General features: G+C 45.7%; 2 protein-coding genes across 2 annotated transcripts; one reads left to right on the top strand and one right to left on the bottom strand.

Moving 5' to 3' along the window:
* The first annotated feature begins 905 nt into the window (after positions 1-905).
* Positions 906-15473, top strand: LOC109754224 (probable apyrase 3). The gene is made up of 9 exons (XM_020313139.1): positions 906-959; positions 12634-12762; positions 12888-12944; positions 13080-13172; positions 13276-13469; positions 14520-14614; positions 14715-14929; positions 15019-15208; positions 15343-15473. The coding sequence occupies exons 1-9, from the start codon at positions 906-908 to the stop codon at positions 15471-15473; spliced, it is 1158 nt and encodes a 385-aa protein (XP_020168728.1).
* A 1269-nt stretch (positions 15474-16742) lies between these two features.
* LOC109754234 (L-type lectin-domain containing receptor kinase IX.1-like) lies at positions 16743-19882 on the bottom strand. The gene is made up of 3 exons (XM_020313148.1): positions 19096-19882; positions 17490-18039; positions 16743-17367 (listed from the first exon to the last, which is right to left on the bottom strand). Exons 1-3 carry the CDS (start codon positions 19880-19882, stop codon positions 16743-16745), a joined length of 1962 nt encoding a protein of 653 aa, XP_020168737.1.
* Positions 19883-22477: the final 2595 nt, after the last annotated feature.

The following is a 22477-nucleotide window of genomic DNA, read 5'->3' on the forward strand; positions in this document are numbered from 1 at the left end:
CTTTCATGTCCACGTTCGTGCTGAACAAGATGTGTGAGCTCATCTCTAGTGGAGTTAGGACTAACAAGGGCTTCAAGGAGGTGCACTTGAACACCGTTGCGAAGCAGGTGTTCAAGTTCTATGGGCAGGAGTTGTTTGGCACCCATGTGTACAACCACCTGAGGAAGTGGAGAAGTCGATGGATCCAAGTGTCCAAGCTGAGAGACTTTAGTGGCGCCTCATGGGATGAGAACACTTGCTCCATAGTTCTAGAGGCAGAGCACTACGCCGGCCATGTCACGGTTAGCTAACAGCCCTCTTCCTTTTCATACTGTCCACCATTGCCTACTCCTAATCGCAACTAACAACACTTGTGTTTCATTCTTAGGCCACCCAAAGGATGATGAGTTCCTCAACACACCCATACAGAACTACCGCCAGATGCAGCACATCTTCTCCTTCGGGCTGGCAACTGAGAAGCATGCCATGGGCTCGGGGGAGCCTCTTGATTCTCCCATGCCAGACTTACCTGGGACCCCGGACGTCCAGGTCCTTGATGGCCCTGACAAGCCCTTCGTGAAGCCCTTCGACAAGCCATTTGACCCCATCCATGATAGGAAGAGGAAGAGAGGAGGCCTGATGGAGGAGGAGATCAATGTCTTTTACAACATGACTGAGGCGGTGAAGGAGGTGGCAACAGCCATCAGGGAGTGCAAGCCCCTCAATGTCCACCCTGACCTGTATGGCGCTGTCATGACCCAGGGTGGCTTCAGCGACGAGGCTCTCATGGCAGCTCTCAGCCACCTGCTTGACAACAAGGCCCAGGGTGTTTGGTTCGTTGCCATGGCAGACGCTCACAGGGTGCTGTGGCTCAGGAGCTGGCTGGGCAAGCACTACTACTAGAGTAGTGCTGCCTGTGAGCATGCATGATCCCCAACGACGATGGCGGTGGCGACGACGACGACGACGACGATGATGACGTACATTTTGTGTAGCTAGGGCTGAAAAACAATTTGATGGTCCGTATATTTTGGTGAGGTGGTATATACTAACCCCTCACGCTGATGGTGAACTTGCGGTGGTAGGACGACACCCTCTTTTGGATGTGGTGGTAGGTTAACACCAAGGTACTGCTAGGTAGAACTTGGTATGCCGTATGATCATGCATGCTTTACTTCTTCTCTTCTGCTCTATTGTTGTTTGTGTGCTACTCTGCTTGTTACTTGTGTGCTCCATTGATTTGCTGCTTCAACTCTTGCTCTTGTGCATTGCTAGGGCAAGTGGTATGACGTGTTCATCGGTAAGGCTCCAGGGGTTTATAGTTCATGGGAAGAAGCTAGTGCACAAGTGGCATCGTATAGCAACAACAGCCATAGAGGGTTCAAGACTAGGCAGAACAAGCTTACTTTGACTGGGTGCGGAAGCACGGAGGCAGCAGTGTAGACAGTGGCAAGGTTGGAGGTGTCAAGGTGGATCGTCCGTTTGGGCTGAAGCTGAAGAACTTCATCATCTTCGCCTAGTTCATCGTCATTGTTGTGTTGTGACGTTGGTGTGCTAGGTGTGATCATTGTGGGTAAGCTCTGTAGGGGAACGCAGTAGAAAACAAAAAATTTCCGACCTACGCACCAGCCCAGGACCACTATGGAGACTGCATACAAGGTTTGATCTTTTTCGTTACCGACTCGTAGCGCAGCGGGAAGTAGAGTCGATGATGATCGGTGGTGCAGATCCCCGCAGCTAGGATTTACAACCTCCCAACCGCGAGGATGTATACCCTCATCTGCCCCTCAGACAGCCCTCTGGGAGGCGGTCGAACAGCCCCCCGGACGGTGTCGCGGACAGCCCTTCGGGAGGACCTTCGAAACTCGAACGGTCACTCGGACAGCCCTTCGGGAGGACCATCGAAACTCGGACGGTCACACGGACAGCCCTTCGGGAGGCACTCACGAACTAAGACCGAAACTACGATCTCTCTACAGAGTTGCACACATACGGTGTCATCTATCCGGCAGGGCTTCGCCGTCCAGAACTAGTTCCTGCCGGAACCCAGACAGCCTTACGGCTCTACGAAACTCTTTTCGTGGGAGGGAGAGAAGAAGCCAGATAATGCATGGCATGTGTATGAGAGCAAGGGATGATTGTGGAGGGCTGCCCCTCCACCTCTATTTATAGGAAATCCCAAGGGGGTAGGGTAGTTTCACAAAAAACCCAAAATGCACATGAATGAAGTCCTTCCACAAGGACCTAGGAGTGAAACCAACGAACAAGAGGGTCCCCAAGGGGGGATACCCCATGTGGCCGGCCACACCCCCATGAGGGGCCCAAAAAATGGCTCCTATCCATCCATGTCATCCCCAAGATCTTTTGGAGCAAAGCCCCAAAAGGTGGCTTTCCATAAAGTAACCATAAAGCTGATTTTCACTATTCACGACGACATTTTTCAGCGTCTGATCGAACTGAAAATATTTATGTGGGCTAAGAACATTTCCAGTACCCACTAAAATGATTTTCAACGCGTTCCGAAAAAATTCCGGTTTTAGTGATTTTCATCTGCGAAACGCATCTGAAGTGGCTCCGGCAGCTCCGGAACATTTCCGGTTTTTATCTCAGAAAATTCCAAAAAGCTTCCAGAATGATTCTGGCATCGTCCAAGAATTATCAGGCATGTGCCGAAACCAATTTGACTTAATGGTGTATCCCGAAACAACTTTTCGGTGTCATCGAAACTTATCCGATGACCTCTCTCTGCGGTACGATTCCGCTGTCCGAAACTTTTCGGTGTCCGAAACTTTTTCAGTGATTTTCTCTCAGACTCCCTGTCTAGTATTCAGCAGATAGATGACCCTTAAGCGTGTGACCCTATAGGTTCGGTGAAGTATAGACATGACCCGGAACCCCTTCCGATCAATGATCAACATCGGAGCCGTGGACACCCATATTGACCCCTATACCCACACGAATAAATATTCGAGTGAACCTCCAGTTGCCGTGTGCTATTCCTGTTGCTTCGCGATATGTTACAAATACCCGAGGTGAGACATGTTGGCATTCCCGTGGATAACAACTTGTCCACTATGCTAGTTACCTCGTTACCGGTATTGTTCTCTTTTCTCGTTATCGTGTTCCGGCATCCCCGTGATCAAATCACAAAGTGTCTGGCCAGACGATGATGGATACCGTAACACCGAGAGGGCCCAGAGATATCTCTCCATCGTCGGAGGAGCAAATCCCAATCTTGAGCTATCAAGTTACTTGACACACTTTTCCATGAACCCGTAAGCCGCCGTAATAGCCACCCATTTATGGATGATGTTTAACAAACCCCAAAGTTCATGAAGCAAGCATGAAGAAACTCGATACTCTCATGGTCTAAGAAATCATGCAAACGTTAACCATCTCTGTGTTATGTACCAATAAACTTGTGACGAATGAATCTCATAGCATAACATCATGCCGGGTCGATTCAACACAAATGTTCTCTTAACATTATGCCCTCAAGGTTGGTGACATAGACATGCCCATGATCAGGAAAACATAACCATCATGCAACACTTGAGCTAGTCTCAGAGGCCAGACTAGGAATACATTTTACCGTTTATTATTCCACACGTGCATATGAGTCTTCCTCCGAGCCTCGTGGTTATTGCAGACTCGAGAACCATAGCAGTTATAGCATGGAACATAAACATAATTATGAACTCGAAGATAAATAATATCATTTATTATTGCCTCTAGGGCATATCTCCTACAGACTCCCACTTGCACTAGAGTCAATAATCTAGTTAATGCTAATGCACTTTACACCTGTGGCACACCGGTGTAAATATGCTTCGCTTGTGGTATAGCCTGATGTCCAACGGATCTGACGACTTCAGTTCCGTGTGTATCTTTGCATGTCCTCGCGTTTTCACGTTTTCACAAAATTCATATTTTGTGTGGACTTGGCTTTGAATGTATGTGAATCACAGGTCGAACCTGGATTCCTCAGACTGAGTTATGGAGCAACTACCTGCAGTAGTGTCCCATTATCAAAAGCCATCTTGGAACTATACTAAGTTCATGAAGGAACTATATGATTCAACATCTTCTTTGTCGCTTCTAAAGCGTCAACATACTTAGCCCTTGTTATAGAATTCGCCACAGTAACTAGTTTGAACAAATTCCAACTAACTCTGCCACCACATTGTGTGTTACACAAAACCCTTAACTTAAATCGAAAATCGCACGGTGGAAAGATGAAGACTATCGATGTAACATTTTACAACGAACTCTTCATGATCTCCGCTTGCAAGAAAACATATCATCAGTACTTACTCTAGTACTCAATGACATCTTTCACTGTTGTCCCACGATCAGTACTTTGATCACTTTAGTATCCATACTCGCAACACCTTGGGAGCATCGGACATATCTGGTTGTTTTACATACCATGGAATACATGATTAATCCAAACACAAAAGTGTGTGGAATCTGCATTATGTATTTTACTCATCAGTGTTTTGGGACACCGAGTCTTGTAAAAACTCTTTCCATGTGACTTTGGCAAGAATCACTCCTTGGCGTTTTAAATGCTAAAAGGTTTTAGCATCTTGTCAATATGTATTCATTGCTTAGCCCCATTAGGTAAATCTATCTCCATAGATCATCATGCCTAATATTGAGGCTATTTAGCCTAAGCACTTCATCGAAAAACTATTTTCAAATGAAGTCCTAATTCGTGTCAAGAAATTTATTTCCAATTACCAATGTGCCAAGCACATAAGGTTTTTAGAAATATTATTACGCTCCCACTTACTTTCTTGAATTACAAGCATCTTCGTTACCCATTGATGAAGTCAAAACCCCTTTGACCATTTCATCAAAACACGAAGATTCCAACTCCATTTTGCTCTCTTCTATCCATTGCTAGAACTCTGAAGTTTGCATACCTACTAGCATCCTCTGGATTGACAAATTACTTTGGACTGTATCATATACAAGTCCTAGCTTTCATTTCCATCAGATGGAAATCCTTTTATCATCCATGTTTCATATCTCATGATTGAAATATGTATTAATTGCTAGTTCAACCCGAACCGACTTTAAGCATCGCTACGATGAAAACAACCTCATCGTAGTCAACTCTTGAAATTGTTATTTCAACAAGTCGAGCTTTATGGGTAAAACATTTTTATCCGTATGAGTTTTAAGTTCCACAAATATTCGTTAGACTCTAAGTCTTCCGAAAGGTGTATCAAGGTTTAAATCTTGAATCACTTATATGGAAACTAATTCGGGTTGTATTGGCATTTAGCCAATTCCGGAGTCAGGGCCCATCAACGCTTCCTTGTGTATCGTAGGTATAATGTTGTCTAACAACAATATCTCGTTTGCGCACCTGAGAGGTTTGCACGAGCCTTGCCTACGTGGTTCAGCTGCAAGTTCGACCGAAGTTCATACATTTTATTGTAGAGACTTCCGTATCAGTCGCAGTAGGAAACTCTGGAATTACTTCCAAGGTCTCTTTCCTTTGATCTGATGACGTAGATACTGTTTATCTCGTCGAGTTGCACTATTCTCCCACTCACCTTTTTGAAAGAACCATTCTCTTTAAAAGCACACCGTTTCGCGGCAAAACTATTTGCCTCGGTATAGTGAGGGAGGAATACCCAACATTTTGGTATAACCTACAAAGTAGCACTTGTCTGATTTGGAATAGGTTTGTAACCTTTTACACAAGCCCCATATTCCAAATGTTAAGAAAAGATATAACATGGTTGGGCGTACCATACCATGGCTTCATTTCAACAGACCCGATGTAGCTCTTTTCAGTGTAAAAGCCGCAGTCTTTAAAGCATCACTTTAAAAGGGATAATGGCAAATTTATTTATGTCATCTTTGACCTTACCATGTCATAAATGGTTTGATTACATCTCCACAGACTTTCCACTTGCAGTGGTGTTCCGGGAGGTGCAAGTTATGAAACCCCTTTCACAACTCATCAGACATTCGCTAAACATGTAACTCAAATATTCCTTTATGCAATCAAATTGCAGAAACATAATTTTCTTGTTACAATAACTTCTACTTCATTTTTGAAAACCTTTTGAATGATTTCAAAAGATCCAGACTTACGTCTCATCAAGTAAATATCCATATATCTACTTGAGTCATTTCTGAAGATAAATAAATCCACTACTAACAACACTTATCAGACTACACACATCAAATGTATGATCACTAATAAGTTTGTTGTTCGTTCCTTATGGCCTGTGAACGGTATTTTAGTCACTTCACTTTCGGAGGAAAGTTGCAAGTGTCAGATGATTCAAAATCAAAAAGACTTCAAAATCCATCATAATGGAATTTTCCATGCGGGTTTCTCCAATGTGACCAAATGTAGTGCCACACTTGTGTGGTATTCTTTTAGTCTTGCGACATTTAGCGTCGGTGTTATGGATGTATCATATTTCCATCAATATTCATAACATACATGCCATCTTGGATGGAAGCATGGCCCTTCATGTTATTCATAATACTTAACAACAATTGTTGTTTTTATGAACAACTCTTTTGCAACAAACATTGTGCAATGGGCTAGCGTGTATGAAACTCTAAAATGAATTATGAAAGTAAACCCAGAGGTATTGTATTATTATCAATATTCATAACATACATCTCATTCATAATGAAAGTATGGCCCTTGTGTTATTCATAACATCGAACATAAAAAGTTCTCTTATGAACAACCTTCTTGCAAGATACCTTATGCAATGGGATAGAGTTTGTAAAACTCTAAATGAATTATGAAAATAAATACAGATGGCAATACACCGATGGAAGGTATAGTAACATTTACTATGTTCCCTGTGTATACGTTAACCTCATTTCTAGCTAGTCTTTCAGGCCATAGTAGTTCTTACATCGAGTTGCAACAGAATGCAATCGAGCGGGCAATTTTGTGATGAACTCACAATACCCAAGAATTAGTGATTAACATGTTTAACCATAATTCGCAAGAACTATATCTTTGACCAGCCTTCTATACATCAAAAACTTGTATGACATTCATACATGAGCTGGATATTCCAGTCTTCTTTCCTTTTGCCTTTATACTTCTAACAGTTTAACTTTTAGTATTTCTCCTACTCTCAGAAGAAGCACCCAACTTAAGAGTGGCATTAGCCCCGGACTTCCTAGGCGTGTAAGTCGTACTAACACCCTTTGGACACTTCCTTTCTCTTTAAGTTGTTGTTTTATTCACCTTTCATTATATGACAGGCGTTCTTCTGGATCCCTTTCCCAACAGTCAAATGCATAGTAAACACTTTTACTAATACTTGCAAACAAACATTGCTTTGTTTGTATCTGAAAATAATTTTCAGTTCCATGAATATCATATAACTATCCCAACTTTCGAAGTTTGGGTTTCATGGAAGCAAACATATTCCACTTGACCGTAACAGAATTCTAGCTTTTGGATCGAAGGACGAGAGTCACATGATCCATAGCATTAGCGGGAGGATACGGAAAGCATGCGATAGGACAAAGTCCTTCTCGGCACTTTTGAGGACAATCCTCATATTACGTTACCAATCGTAAAGTTTTAACCAGATATTTAACAGCTATTCAATTTTAATAGGGAAGGTGGAAATGCGAGCCATTATTCTACAACTATTATGCAAGAAACACTTAGACAGTGTTCATAATTAATTGCACTGAGAATTAAACATGTTAATTCAACAGTGCGCTCCCACTCAAATCAATATCTCTCACAATTAATTTTGAGTGATACAAGATCCAGACTTCAATTCATCGCCATAGAATCATCATCTCATAACGGGAATTTTAATCGGTAGGCCAACTTGCCGATCACATCTCTATGTGACTCTTGCTCATCTTTCGATGCGTGTGTTCCGAGCTCAGGACGATCCTGCCATGAACGTCAAGACAACCAAGTGATCTTGCTGCGAGGTCTGACCTCACCCGCCTCACACTTCTCTAATCGTTCGTACCCATGCATCCATGGCGCACCCCGAAAAGATAGGTGCCGTGACGGTGCTACACTTGGGAGAACACTAACTACTTGATATTTTAAGTGAGAGATCACCCTAATAAAAGCGACTACCGCAATCAAGAAGGGTGCATCATAAGGGATAAACATCTCAGGCAATTCATAATAGCATGATATGGTATAGCCCTTTCTGACGGAGAAGTATTTCATTTCTTCGTCTTCGGCATTCGCGTCGGTGGTCACCTTCACGAAGATTGCCACCACCTTGTCGATGCACCAGATAATATTGCTATCTCTATAGCTAACAAAATAATGCATTACAACAAGGTTGACACGCAGGTCATTAAAATGCAATCATATGGCTCCAGCCATCATGCCGAATCATGACACGCAGGTCATGTTAATCAAATTACATCATATAGTCATCTCATACATAATCGAATTAGTATGAGCACTGCTATACCACATCACATGCACATCCTGCAAAACCAAGTTAGACGCCTCTAATCGGTTTATGCAAAATTTATTTTACGTGGCTTCTAAGGTTTTGACTTAAACCGCAGCTACCAACGTTTTATCATCAAGTATGATTATTCAAGTTGCTAGATTAACATCTCGGGGTGTATGAAACATGAGATAATTAAATCTCGAGCCCCATACTAAACTTCGTCATACGCATGACCCCCGTGCAGATCATATCTGCAATGCCCTTTCATCTGCGAATTTCATCTTTCTTTTGACTACGGCAGAACCCAAAGAACTGATAGCACTTCCATGATCAATCAGGATCACGGATTGCCAGAACTTTGTCAAATTCCACCATGCTGTCTCGAGATTGAGCAAACGCAAATTCTAGGGAAGCAACAAGAACGTCGGGTAACAGATTTCAGCTGTCACCCGCATAAATAATTTTCAGCAATAGATCTCATCTACTACCTAATTATATTATGCAATACCCATACATCTCTATGTATTCTAGATCGAAACCTGCATCTACGCATAGCACGGCTCATGATGCCACTGTAGGGGAACGCAGCAGAAAACAAAAAATTTCCGACCTACGCACCAGCCCATGACCACTATGGAGACTGCATACAAGGTTTGATCTTTTTCGTTACCGACTCGTAGCGCAGCGGGAAGTAGAGTCGATGATGATCGGTGGTGCAGATCCCCGCAGCTAGGATTTACAACCTCCCAACCGCGAGGATGTATACCCTCATCTGCCCCTCAGACAGCCCTCCAGGAGGCGGTCGAACAGCCCCCCGGACGGTGTCGCGGACAGCCCTTCGGGAGGACCTTCGAAACTCGAACGGTCACTCGGACAGCCCTTCGGGAGGACCTTCGAAACTCGGACGGTCACATGGACAGCCCTTCGGGAGGCACTCACGAACTAAGACCGAAACTACGATCTCTCTACAGAGTTGCACACATACGGTGTCATCTATCCGGCAGGGCTTCCCCGTCCAGAACTAGTTCCTGCCGGAACCCAGACAACCTTACGGCTCTACGAAACTCTTTTCGTGGGAGGGAGAGAAGAAGCCAGATAATGCATGGCATGTGTATGAGAGCAAGGGATGATTGTGGAGGGCTGCCCCTCCACCTCTATTTATAGGAAATCCCAAGGGGGTAGGGTAGTTTCACAAAAAACCCAAAATGCACATGACTGAAGTCCTTCCACAAGGACCTAGGAGTCAAACCAAGGAACAAGAGGGTCCCCAAGGGGGGATACCCCATGTGGCCGGCCACACCCCCCTGAGGGGCCCAAAAAATGGTTCCTATCCATCCATGTCATCCCCAAGATCTTTTGGAGCAAAGCCCCAAAAGGTGGCTTTCCATAAAGTAACCATAAAGCTGATTTTCACTATTCACGACGACATTTTTCAGCGTCTGATCGAACTGAAAATATTTATGTGGGCTAAGAACATTTCCAGTACCCACTAAAATGATTTTCAACGCGTTCCGAAACAATTCCGGTTTTAGTGATTTTCATCTGCGAAACGCATCTGAAGTGGCTCCGGCAGCTCCGGAACATTTCCGGTTTTTATCTCAGAAAATTCCAAAAAGCTTCCAGAATGATTCTGGCATCCTCCAAGAATTATCAGGCATGTGCCGAAACCAATTTGACTTAATGGTGTATCCCGAAACAACTTTTCGGTATCATCGAAACTTATCCGATGACCTCTCTCTGCGGTACGATTCCGCTGTCCGAAACTTTTCGGTGTCCGAAACTTTTTCGGTGATTTTCTCTCAGACTCCCTGTCTAGTATTCAGCAGATAGATGACCCTTAAGCGTGTGACCCTATAGGTTCGGTGAAGTATAGACATGACCCGGAACCCCTTCCGATCAATGATCAACATCGGAGCCGTGGACACCCATATTGACCCCTATACCCACACGAATAAATATTCGAGTGAACCTCCAGTTGCCGTGTGCTATTCCTGTTGCTTCGCGATATGTTACAAATACCCGAGGTGAGACATGTTGGCATTCCCGTGGATCAACAACTTGTCCACTATGCTAGTTACCTCGTTACCGGTATTGTTCTCTTTCCTCGTTATCGTGCTCCGGCATCCCCGTGATCAAATCACAAAGTGTCTGGCCAGACGATGATGGATACCGTAACACCGAGAGGGCCCAGAGATATCTCTCCATCGTCGGAGGAGCAAATCCCAATCTTGAGCTATCAAGTTACTTGACACACTTTTTCATGAACCCGTAAGCCGCCGTAATAGCCACCCATTTACGGATGACGTTTAACAAACCCCAAAGTTCATGAAGCAAGCATGAAGAAACTCGATACTCTCATGGTCTAAGAAATCATGCAAACGTTAACCATCTCTGTGTTATGTACCAATAAACTTGTGACGAATGAATCTCATAGCATAACATCATGCCGGGTCGATTCAACACAAATGTTCTCTTAACATTATGCCCTCAAGGTTGGTGACATAGACATGCCCATGATCAGGAAAACATAACCATCATGCAACACTTGAGCTAGTCTTAGAGGCCAGACTAGGAATACATTTTACCGTTTATTATTCCACACGTGCATATGAGTCTTCCTCCGAGCCTCGTGGTTATTGCAGACTCGAGAACCATAGCAGTTATAGCATGGAACATAAACATAATTATGAACTCGGAGATAAATAATATCATTTATTATTGCCTCTAGGGCATATCTCCTACAAGCTCACCAACTAGGGTACAAGGTAAGCACAATATGTACGCCGTATGCAACCAAACGCCATGTTCATGTGCCGCTTGGGCCAATGCAGGCAACCAAACAAAGTGCACTTGCGTATTACCTAATGCAGGGACACTAGATGCAGGCAACCAAACAACTTGCAGATGGCGTATTAGGGCATGTTTTTGCTCAACCAGGCTGGGTTGAGAAGTGTATGCAATGCAGGAACTGTTCACAACGTCAACCAAACACGCCCTGTATTGCCGAGTTTATATGGTTGTGTTACATTTTGTTTGAGGGGATATGGTTGTGTTACATGGGAGCATTGGCGCAACCAAGGCCTGTTCGGGCCTGGAGTTTTGTTTGTGAGTGTAGCAAATCAGGCCTGCTCTCCTAAAAAAATCTATTGGGCCTGAACTCAAAAGCCCCACTACCTTCCTGCTCGCCGGCCAGAGCTCCTCGGAGGGAGGTTGCTTCCTATGTCTGTATGTCCGGTGGTCTCTATCTCACTCTGCAGTACTTAAAAAAAAATACTTCATCCATCCCATAATATAAGAACGTTTTTTACACTAGTGTAGTGTAAAAAACGTTCTTATATTATGAGACAGAGGGAGTAGTTACCAGGCCACTAGCTAGATTGGATCTGGGTCAACAATCGTTTGATTCTTCGAATCAGACAAAGGGAGATAAGGAGAGAGGGAGAGCAAGTGGAACTTTCTAAATGCAGGGGTAACAGTACTATTTATGTATATACTCCCAACTCCCAAGCCGTCTCCATGGCATCACATCACATGGGCAGGGGCACCATTTGCAAGATACTAGTTGTTATACAGTACTATAATACATAACATAATATTACGTACGTGCATCCCACTGACAGCGTGATGTCAAGTGGACACAATAAGAGAGAGAGAGAGATCTGCTGGTGGATAAGAGAGAACACGAGCTATTGGCTCTCGGCGGGGTCCACGGAACCTGAAGTTTTCAAGAATTCAGAATCAACGCACATGAAATACGTTTACATGTGGGCTGTACAAATAAATATTGTATTTTTATAGTGAATAGTATATGTGTTCGAAATACATATGCATGATTTTGTTATTTTTGCCTGAAAATACTTGTCGTAGAAATGGATACAAATGGATGTATCTAGATGTATTTTAGTTCTAGATACATCCATTCCTCGGACAAGTATTTCTGGACGGAGGGAGTATTTCGTTACGAAATTTACAAGAAAAAAAATACATCCACAAGTACATGTGTGTTATTTTTTCTCACGACTTTTTGAAACATAAAATTTTGAATTTTGAAGTTCAGGGCACCGTGGAGAGCTCGAGCTCCATTAGCAATTTCCAAACACAGTAGCATTTTTGCTTGAGGATAGTACAGCTCTACTCCTAACATACTGGTGCATATCTCTTGTGATTATTATTTCTGCATTAATTATTATTATCCCGTAATTTGTTGCTGCAGGTGAACCCGGGGCTGAGCTCGTACGCCGGGCGGCCCCAGGAGGCCGCCAAGTCGATCGAACCTCTGCTCGAGAAGGCCGAGAGCGTTGTGCCTGGGTCGCTCATGAACAGAACACCCCTTAAACTAGGGGTAAATAACTAAATTCTTGTATAGTTTTTGCTGGATCTAGCTTATATAAGGCCATCACTAGCTAGCTAGCTACCGGCAAAACTGATATTTGGATCCTTGACCAAAATTACCAATTAAATGTGCAGGCGACGGCTGGACTCAGACTCATAGGAGACGCCCAGGCCGAGCAAATTCTTGAAGCCGTACATATTTTTCATCTCTTAGTGGCTGACAGTACATTTTCTTATTTTTTATAGCCTTGTTACAACAGTTAGGTGTTATTGAAATCTAGAGCAGACTCATTAAAATCTAAAATCTAACTGATTCTTACAATACAGGTCAGGGGTGTTGTCCACACCAAGAGCAAATTTCAGTATAATCCTAGTTGGATCAATGTTCTCGAGGGATCTCAGGAAGGATCTTACTTATGGGTATACTGCTACATCACCTTAATATATTACAGTCAGTGCTCTGTTTTAATTTACACAGATTAATGGTATATGCTGAGAAAAATCGATTCATATTGCAACGTAGGTTGCTCTAAACTATCTGTTGGGTAAACTGGGAGGAGAGTACGCCAAGACGGTAGGTGTAATTGACCTTGGAGGTGGGTCCGTGCAAATGGCATATGCCATTTCTGCAGATGCTGCTGCTGCCGCTCTCATAATTAAGGATCCGTATGTCACGAAAGAGTATCTCAAAGGAAGAGATTATAATGTCTATGCTCACAGATTAGTCGTTGCACCCTCAGATCCAGTGTTATTTTACTTACATCGAGATTAAATGCGGGAACGCCCTATGCTCACAGGGAGTGCAGGTACCGTTTCAATTAATTTCGGACATGATTTTACGGTATTAGAAATGAAAATATAAAACCAATATTTACTCCTTTTGCAGCAATATGGCATACTCAGTTCGAAAACAATATGCGTGTGATGCATATTAGTGGGACAAGTGGTATGAGAAGAATATACAAAGTCAAACGTTCATTTGATCCCTAGCTAATCTCTCGAATCAAACAAGATTGTCCATGTTTTAAAATAGAGAAAGCTGGTTGACAAATCTAAATGCAAGATGGACCCTTATTAAAGAGATCTCTATTATAAAACAGAGAGATGTAAGAAAATGCAGAACCAACAATTGCTCCTTTTGCAGCAATATGTAAAACAAGTTATAGTTGTATAGTTGTATTATTTGTACAACAGTTCATCTGATCCCTAAGCTCTAAAACCATACATGTTGGGTCTTTAAGTCAAACATTACTGCAGTGTTGTGCTAAGCTTATTTTAGATAGCCTAACTGCCTTAGCTATGCAAAGTTTCACACCAAATCAAAATGATTTCGGAGTAGAGGGTGACGGTTTCTCACCCAATGCATCTGAGCTAATGCAATAAAAAGAGAAGTTTGAGAATTCTATCGGGCATTAAAAGGAAAATTGACCAAGTAATTGTCTATTTAAATTTTGTTATGTCGACCAGATAAAAATTGAACAATTCAAATTAGAAAAAATATTTGTAAAAATATTTCAATTACATTATTTAACTACTTAATTTGAGCTACTTCGGGTCATGTGGTGGGGTGTCGAATTTGGTTGCCTGGGTTACAGTCATCAACTCATTTGGTACGCAGCCTGGGGGGCTGGTGCGGGTATTGCTTTGCAGCCAGTTTTCCTCATTAACTAGTCAGTTCTCTTTTTCTATATATGAAAAGCAGAGCTCCTGCTGGTTGCTTGAAAAAAAAAACTTTTGCTACTTGAAAATTTAATGGTGTTTCCATTTCAGCTACTTGCACTACGGCGCAATGGCTGCTCGAGGAGAGATCTTCAAGGCAAAGAATGGACCTATCAGCTACTGCATGCTGCGCGGATTCATTGGTAACGCAAATTACACATGCATGAACACCTTCCTACTTTGGTTGAGTAAGTTCGTAATGAAGCATAGCTCCATCTGACATATACATATTAATCCTTGAAGGTAAATACACTTACAACGGAGATAAGTACGACGCGGTCGCCTCGCCAACGGGAGCAGCAGATGACAAGTGCAGAGATGATGTGACCAAAGCACTAAAGCTGAGCGCACCTTGTGAAGCAAATAACTGTACCTTCAATGGCGCGGGGAACGGCGGCGGTGGTGCCGGCCAGGCCGACCTCTACGCAAGCTCAAGTTTCTGCTACATGGCATCAAGGGTGAGCCACTCGCTAATTTCATTTCAAAACATCTTTGTGCCAATAACTAATGAACTGTGTGTGTGTCTCTCTCTTTCTGGCTGAGGCAGGTTGGATTGATCGACAGCAAGGCTACCAGCAGGAAGACAACCCCTGCGGCATACAGGGCCGCCGCCGAGAAGATTTGCCTGTTTAGCTTGGAGGAAGCAAAGGCTTCGTACCCAAGGGCCCGAGCCACCGACGTGCCCTACATTTGCATGGACCTCGTCTACCAGTACTCCCTGCTCATGGATGGATTCGGTAAGCAGCTACATACATTATTATTCAGTCTTCTTGGATGCATCGATGGATCTTAGTGCAGTTGCTGGTATTTTCCGGCATTGTGATACTTACTAGTTAGACTTGGTTTAGCTGATATGATATGGTGGGTGGAGGTTTGGAGCCGACGAAGGAGATCACAGTGGTAGAGAAGGTGAAGCACGGTGAATACTTCATCAAAACAGCGTGGCCACTCGGAGAAGCTATTGAGGCCGTGTCGCCCACCAAGCGGCTCCAGGATGCGTGATTTAAATGGTAGCTAGTCCCTTGCAATAAGGTGCCCGCGCCCTCGCAATAAGATGCATGAATGGACCACGCCATCGCCAATTGTAGTATTTTTTAATATTCTTTTTCTTTTAGGAAATACTGAGTAAACGGCATAGACAATCACACGGATACACTCAGACATCGTTTACTTTAAAACTTTAGTCGTGATGCTTTAAGATTGACAAAGTCACTATGGACGACCCGCTACCGATAGAAATGTTGCCTACACCGAAAGGATGATTAGCTAAATGAGACATACATAATGTAACGCCCCGGAACTTTTCCCTAACTACAAAATGATTTTTTACTTTGGATGTTTTATGTTGCCATTTTCTTAAATGGTGAATAGATAAACCTCCTTCTCTTGCATTGTTTCGGGTTGAGACTTAACCCCAAACTATGGTGTGAAATATGGGTTTGGACACTAGTGCACCGGTGCCACAACCACCCTCCTAAGTCCTAACCAACCAACTAATGGTTCGTTATCAATTTATCTGTGGATCAACACTCCGATCTATCTATGGTTGACTCCCCATGATTTAATTTGTTGTTTCTTATAAGAGAGTCGCTATGTATGCAGAGCGGCTCTTGGTTCCAAGGATTTGATTATCCTGTCTGTTTAAACTGGTAGAAGTAAAAGTTCATTTCATTCAAAAAATATGCTTTTATCGTGTGATATGCCCATAATTTTGCCACACAATCGCTGCCGGCACCATTCCAATTTCGCCACCTCCATCGCATCCAATCTCTGATTAGCACCAGTGACAACCGACCACCGCGCCTTCAATTGGAGTAGGAGACAACAGTGTAGAAGATCCCGGCGCGGTTGTCCTAGTGGAGGTGCCACCCTAATGAATCAGATTTTTTCATAAATGAGTGAAAAAGTGTTTTGAAACGAGTATCAAGGTAGAAACCTGTCAGCTGTTATATATGCATATTGAAAAGAAAAATGTTTCGCTCTTTAAATGCCAGAATAGATTGCACCTATCTTCACGCCCCCATGAACGACGGATCCTTTACTGCTACACATACCATCGCCGTTAGAAAAACTAATTTCTTTCATACATCTATTTACTTCACTCAAACTCTTAAGACAAAAGGCAACAACCGTATAAATCATAAACCACACAAACAATGGGCACCAACACGGCATCTACACGGGCACTCGTCCTCTTCTTCCACTAGTTATATCTATATCCACTAACGCTGGTAACTAAACAATCTCCAGGGTCTATCCAGTTAAGACATATTATCTGCCACCTGAGAGTTGAGAAGCGGAAATGATAGAATCAGAAGTCGGCTTAAATGTTGCTACCGGCATTTTCGCGGGTAGGTTTGGCAGTGGCGCCTCAAACCGCAGCACGTTGACAGCTTGCTTGATGGATGGCCTTAGGTTGAGGTCAGGGTGGGCGCACCAGAGCCCAACTACCATCACACACTCCATCTCACGGTCATGGAACACCGTGCCGAGCCGCACATCTGCTGCATCAAGGATCCTTCCACCTCCCAGTGAATCCCATACCCATTGTACAAGGTGAATTACGTCCTTGGTTTCTTCACAAGCTACCGCTGGCTGCTTTCCACAAGCGATCTCGAGGAGAACCACACCAAAGCTATAGACATCAGACTCGGCGCTGGTCTTTCCTGTGACCATACACTCAGGGTCCATGTAGCCCGGTGTTCCTGCAAGACCTGTCGTGTATGGTGCTCGTCCGTGGTCCACGAGCCGCGCCAAACCAAAATCACCAAGCTTTGCATGGAATGACGCATCGAGCATGATGTTGCTTGGCTTGATGTCCCGGTGCAGAACACATTGCTCCCAGTCCCGATGTAGATACACGAGTGCAGATCCTAAATCGAGCACTATCTCATGCCTATAAATAGCAGTAAACAAAAAAATCATTAATTTGGAGACACAAGGTGATAACCATTCATGAATATACAAAGTGGCATATGAAATGAGCACTAAAAAAGCTAGCAAATGTAACGTAATTACCTGAGTGGCCACGATAATATAGTGTTTGAACTGTAAAGATGGGTGTCGAGGCTGCCGTTGAGCATAATATCGTAGACAAGCAAGAGCTCGTCGCCACAATGGCACCAGCCAATGAGTTGCACGAGGTTCCGATGCCTCAACTGGCTTATGATCTTCACCTCGGAGATGTACTCCTTCCTTCCTTGCTTGGAGCTCTTGGACACCTTTTTTATAGCTACCTCAACTTTTAGCTCCTTCAAAAATCCTTTGTACACCGATCCGAATCCTCCTTCCCCCAGCTTCTTCTCATCTGAGAAATTGTCGGTGGCAATGGCAAGATCGCTGTAGAGAAACCGCTTTGGCCCAGTCCTTTTCTCGAAGTCGTCTTCTAATGGATCATTGTCAAAAGCATCTACCTTTTCCTCTCTGGCCATGCGGTTTAGCCTCCGCCGTATAAAAAACCAAATCAAGAGATTCATGGTGATAATAACCATGGCAACTGAACTAGCATACGCGCCAGCCATCAGTTGTGTCCTTGTACCGGTTTGGTGGGAAGAAAGTGGTGTAGCTTCTGATTCATCAAATTATGCATTTATCAGATGACACATAATGTATGATTTATGTTGGATAATGGAGATGAGAGATGTGAGAACTCGTTAGTTGACTTAGATTCTCTTATATGTAATGTAAGTCGATAGTGTTGGTCGTGTAAACATTTTCGATACGTTTTATGCTCGGCAATGGCAGTGAGAGAGTAGATTGCCTTTTTTTCCTCAAAGAAAAGGTCCTCTACAAATAAATAGAGATTTTCTTATATCTAGAGCCAATAATGCTACAGCGACAGACATTTACGGGGTTTTACGAGGTGTGTTTGAGCTGGCAAATTGTCATTGGACAAAGGGGAGGGAGGGGCCCCACCCATCTGAAACTTAGGAGGGGAGGGGGGGCAGTTAGGAAGGAGTCCGTAGAAGCCTGTATGGCCCGTATATCTATCATATTTTATCTACAGTGGTACAGAGGCTGTAGTGGAACTATCGCTCTAATTGATGCAGTGTGGCGCACTTAGCGGGGTCGATTGGTATGTTTGCCCTGGAAGGAGTGCGTGCCGACCTTATCTTGGTCGTCTCCAGTGGCGGATCCAGGACCCAGGCCGGGGGGGGGGGGGGGGGGGGGGGGGGGGGGGGGCTGGGCCCCGGGCGTGAGAGTGATTTACTTCGTTGACTGTAGCTTAGTTCGCACTATAGCGGCATGGGGCCCTGGGCTTGGCCCAATCCTGGGTCCGCCCCTGGTCGTCTCTGGTTGACTATGGTGACAAGAGGGATATTATCCCTTCATTAAATCTGTGGCTACGGAAGAAGCCAACTTAGTAATGGGTATTAAATTTATTCTTGTAATTTTTTTGACCTTCGTCCGAAATTACTTGTCACAGAAATATAATAAAATGGTTTATTTAGAATTAAAATACGTCTAGATACAAGTATTTCCGGACGGAGGGTGTAGTTATCTATGCTATGCACAATTCACAAACCCCCTTGGTGTCTTACATCAACTTCAATAATAATTCAATAATAAAGGCTGCTAAATCTATGATAATTTGGGTATGGAAAAAGTCGGAAATAGCGCAAACCTTCGGCAGGTGGTGGCTGTGCAAGTGGTGGTGGAATGGTAATTTTGAGGTCCTCACCGATGCTGTACGCCACGTAGCAGCTGTAGCCTTTCACGCCACCTTTGATGTTGTCGGGGCGCACATCCGAGAGGGCTGCCACGAATTCCGTAAGACACCTGCTGCACTCGCTGGCGTTGAGGTCCCTGGTGCACTGCGCCAGCCCGTGCATCATCTGCGAGGCCCCGTTCACCATGCACGGCACGCTCCCGTTGGCGAACCGCAGAGGCGAACGCGAGGCCTCCCACGCGAGCCGGGTGATGAGGTCCCACCTGGTGGCGTTCATGCTGGCCGGGTCGGCGACGTGGGAGTCCAGCGACGTGTTGAAGGCGATGCTGAGGTCGGCGACGGAGACGAAGGCCCGGTTGGAGTAGCGGAGGATGCACGCGTCGTAGGCGCCCTTCATCTCCCGGCTGTACCGGCACGATAGCTGTATCCCGGCGGCCGCCGTGTAGAGGCAGTCGTGGCACGCGGTCCAGCTGCTGTCCGCGTAGCACCCCATGAGGCCGAACACCTCGTCGGGCGCTTCGCCGGCCGTGCCGGCGTAGAAGCCACGGTTGCTGATGGCGCGCCACGGGAGGTCGCCGAACAGTGCGAGAAGGTTGAACCGGTACTGGCTGTCCTCCGCGTAGTTGTCCGTGGTCGAGCAGTAAGGATAGAGCGGGAAGTACGTCTGCCCCTCTGCTTCTACAGCGACGTCGGCAACGGCGAGGAGCAGCAGCAGGAGGAGGAGAAGGCGCCGTGGAGCCATGGCTATCGATCGCGTAGCAGCTGCAGCTAGCTCTGTACCCAAGGCTCGCAGCGCCTAACTAGGTATATAGTGATACTATATGTCACTGCATCGTACGTGATTCGTGGGTCGCAAGCTGACCTTTAAAATCTGACGCATGTGAATGGCGGGCAGGCGGCCGGCCAGCCTATCCGAGGAGAAGAAATGCGAGAGCCCGCCACGTGTCTCCAAAGGCAGATCGGCCGGAGCTACCTCAACTTTTCTGTTGTGGAGCTACTTCTAGTTGAACTGTTTACTTTGACGAGGCCCTGCAGTGGGAGAGTAATTCGTATTCTCCATATCCGTCGAAAAATATGGCTCATATTAGATTTTGAAGTCAAACTAGCAAGGTGGCCTGCGAAAATTCACGGCCAATGTCTTAGATTTTGTTATGTTTCCGTATTGAAGAACAGGGGGGAAAGGGAAAGTTGCTGTGATAAAAAAAAAGGAAAAAAATTGGTAGCAAAATTCCTTGTAATTTGCTGTTAGAACATTTTGCTAACTGGTATATACATTTTTTTTCAGAAATGGAGGAGGACCCCCGGCCTCTGCATCTGGACGATGCATGCAGCCGCTTTATTAATTATTCACACAAGACCTTACAAAGTCATACTACAGTAAGACTGAAGCCACCGTCTAGGCAACAAAAGTGTCGCTACTCCTATCCAATTGATGAAGGGATGCTGATAGTCTGGGCCTAATACCAAACAGACCTCGCAGCCAAACCTAACATCTAGGACCTGAGGTCGCAACCAGGACGCCTGCCGGGTATGGGCACCCACCAGTCCGGCGTGCTCCTCAACAAGGACGCCTGCCGGGTATGAGGCCGCCGCAGCCACCTGCCACCAATCCATCTTCAGAGCTGTACTGCTGCATCTGCCTTGCCCGGTCTAGCTGCCGCCGACGCCACCACGACGCCAGACAGCGTCACCCTCCTGCGCGAGTCCATCTCCGCTCATCAGGCGCCGAGTCTCCATTGCGCCACGCCGCCGAGATCCGCCGTCATCAATGAACAAGATGAAATACCGCTCCTCCTCTTGTCCCCTCCAACCAGCACTTGCTCCAAAACGATGCCCCCGGGAGGGAGAACGACACCGAAGGCACCGTCATCGTCCGATCCAGTAGACCCAGATCTAGGGCTTCCCCCGGAACTTCCCGATCAGGTTGACGTGACCTGCAACGACGATGCCTCCAGAAGGGAACGACACCCGAGACGCCGCCATCGTCCGCCAAGACCGCAGTCAGGCGCGATTTTCACCGGAAGCCACGTCTTCCCGACCTCGAGGCTGGCTGGAACCGAGCGGAACCTCGCCACGAAGACGTACGTCGCCATCGGTACTCCGGCAGAGATCCGGCATCTCCTCACCGGCCCCTCCACGTGCCGCCGGTCGGCGGAAGGCCTCCCCGCGACGGATCCAATCGGGGAGTTGGATCCGCAGTCACCATCGTCTCCATCCTGACTAGAACAACCCACCCCGCCAGATGGGGCGCTGCCACCACCGCTGTCCATCCAGGGCCGCCGCTCCGCCGGCTATGGTGCCCCGGCCACCGCCGCACGGCCTGGGGTCGCCGCCCCAGCCGCCGCCTTCGGATCGCATGAGAGGAGCCGCCCCTGCCACCTCAGATAAGATCCACCGCGTCCACCCGCCCAGATGCCTTCGGCACCGGGCCCGCCGCCACCGCGGCCCACGAAGGCGGCAGCGGCGGCAGGAGGAGGCGCTAGAGGGTGCTGGCGGCGCTAGGGTTTCGGGGCCCCTGGCGTCGCCCAGGGGGAGGCGACGTGAGGTGGAGGAGAAAAAAAGGCGACGCGACGCGAGGGTGCTGACTGGTATATTGATACTGGAAAGAAAGATACAGTGGATCTAGTGGACATACAAGAGCTATATGGAGAGTTGGGCCAAACACATGATGTTGAAAACAGAGCAGCCCGGAATGATAGAAAAAGGCTTGAAGTGTCCCATCAAAACACGTGCCAGCAGTTTGGAGAGGGAGATAAAGGTATATATACCTTCAGTAAACCAGCCCTAGGGCATCTTTATTTCCTCCCCTCCCCAAACAGGAGGCGAAGGCGGGGGCGGTTAGTGCTGGAGGCGAGGACGAGGGAAAGGGAGTAGATCATGGTGACATTCCGACGGCTGGGAGGCAAGGTAATTGGCAGAACAGACCGGGGGATCTTCGCAGGGAAATAGACCGGTAGATCGATAGGGAAGAGGGGGATTTGCTCAAGGTCATGGCGGATATGGAAGGCAGGATGATCGGAGCTATGATCGTTTTAATGGCAAGAGAAATGAAGGAGGGTTTAGAGGGAATTTCTCTGCTGGATCTAGTAGTAACAATACTGGTGGTTCTGTAGCTCAGGGGAGGAATAATGGGAGTTCTTTAGATAATGGACAAGGTGGACAAAGCTCGAGGAACTCTCCTACAGATGTGGCAAATTTTGCAGGAAAAACCCAGCAGGAAAAACAACAGGGGATGGCCACCATGCATGGTGGTGGAGGTACACAATTGGAGGCATGCAACAAATGCCAATACAGTTTACACCTATGCCTTCCACAATTTCGCTCACTTGATGCCTGT

This window comes from Aegilops tauschii, chromosome 2 (genome assembly GCF_002575655.3).
Source record: "Aegilops tauschii subsp. strangulata cultivar AL8/78 chromosome 2, Aet v6.0, whole genome shotgun sequence".
In the NCBI taxonomy this organism is placed as follows: Eukaryota; Viridiplantae; Streptophyta; class Magnoliopsida; order Poales; family Poaceae; genus Aegilops; species Aegilops tauschii.

Coding starts and splice junctions, on each gene's coding strand:
- LOC109754224 (XM_020313139.1), top strand. CDS start 906: ATGATCCCCAACGACGATGGCGGTGGCGACGACGACGACGACGACGAT. Junction 960..12,633: donor ACGACGACGACGATGATGAC/GTACATTTTGTG, acceptor TTGTTGCTGCAG/GTGAACCCGGGGCTGAGCTC. Junction 13,173..13,275: donor AGGAAGGATCTTACTTATGG/GTATACTGCTAC, acceptor ATTGCAACGTAG/GTTGCTCTAAACTATCTGTT.
- LOC109754234 (XM_020313148.1), bottom strand. CDS start 19,882: ATGGCTCCACGGCGCCTTCTCCTCCTCCTGCTGCTGCTCCTCGCCGTT. Junction 18,040..19,095: donor ACAGCCACCACCTGCCGAAG/GTTTGCGCTATT, acceptor TTGATGAATCAG/AAGCTACACCACTTTCTTCC. Junction 17,368..17,489: donor ATATTATCGTGGCCACTCAG/GTAATTACGTTA, acceptor TGCTATTTATAG/GCATGAGATAGTGCTCGATT.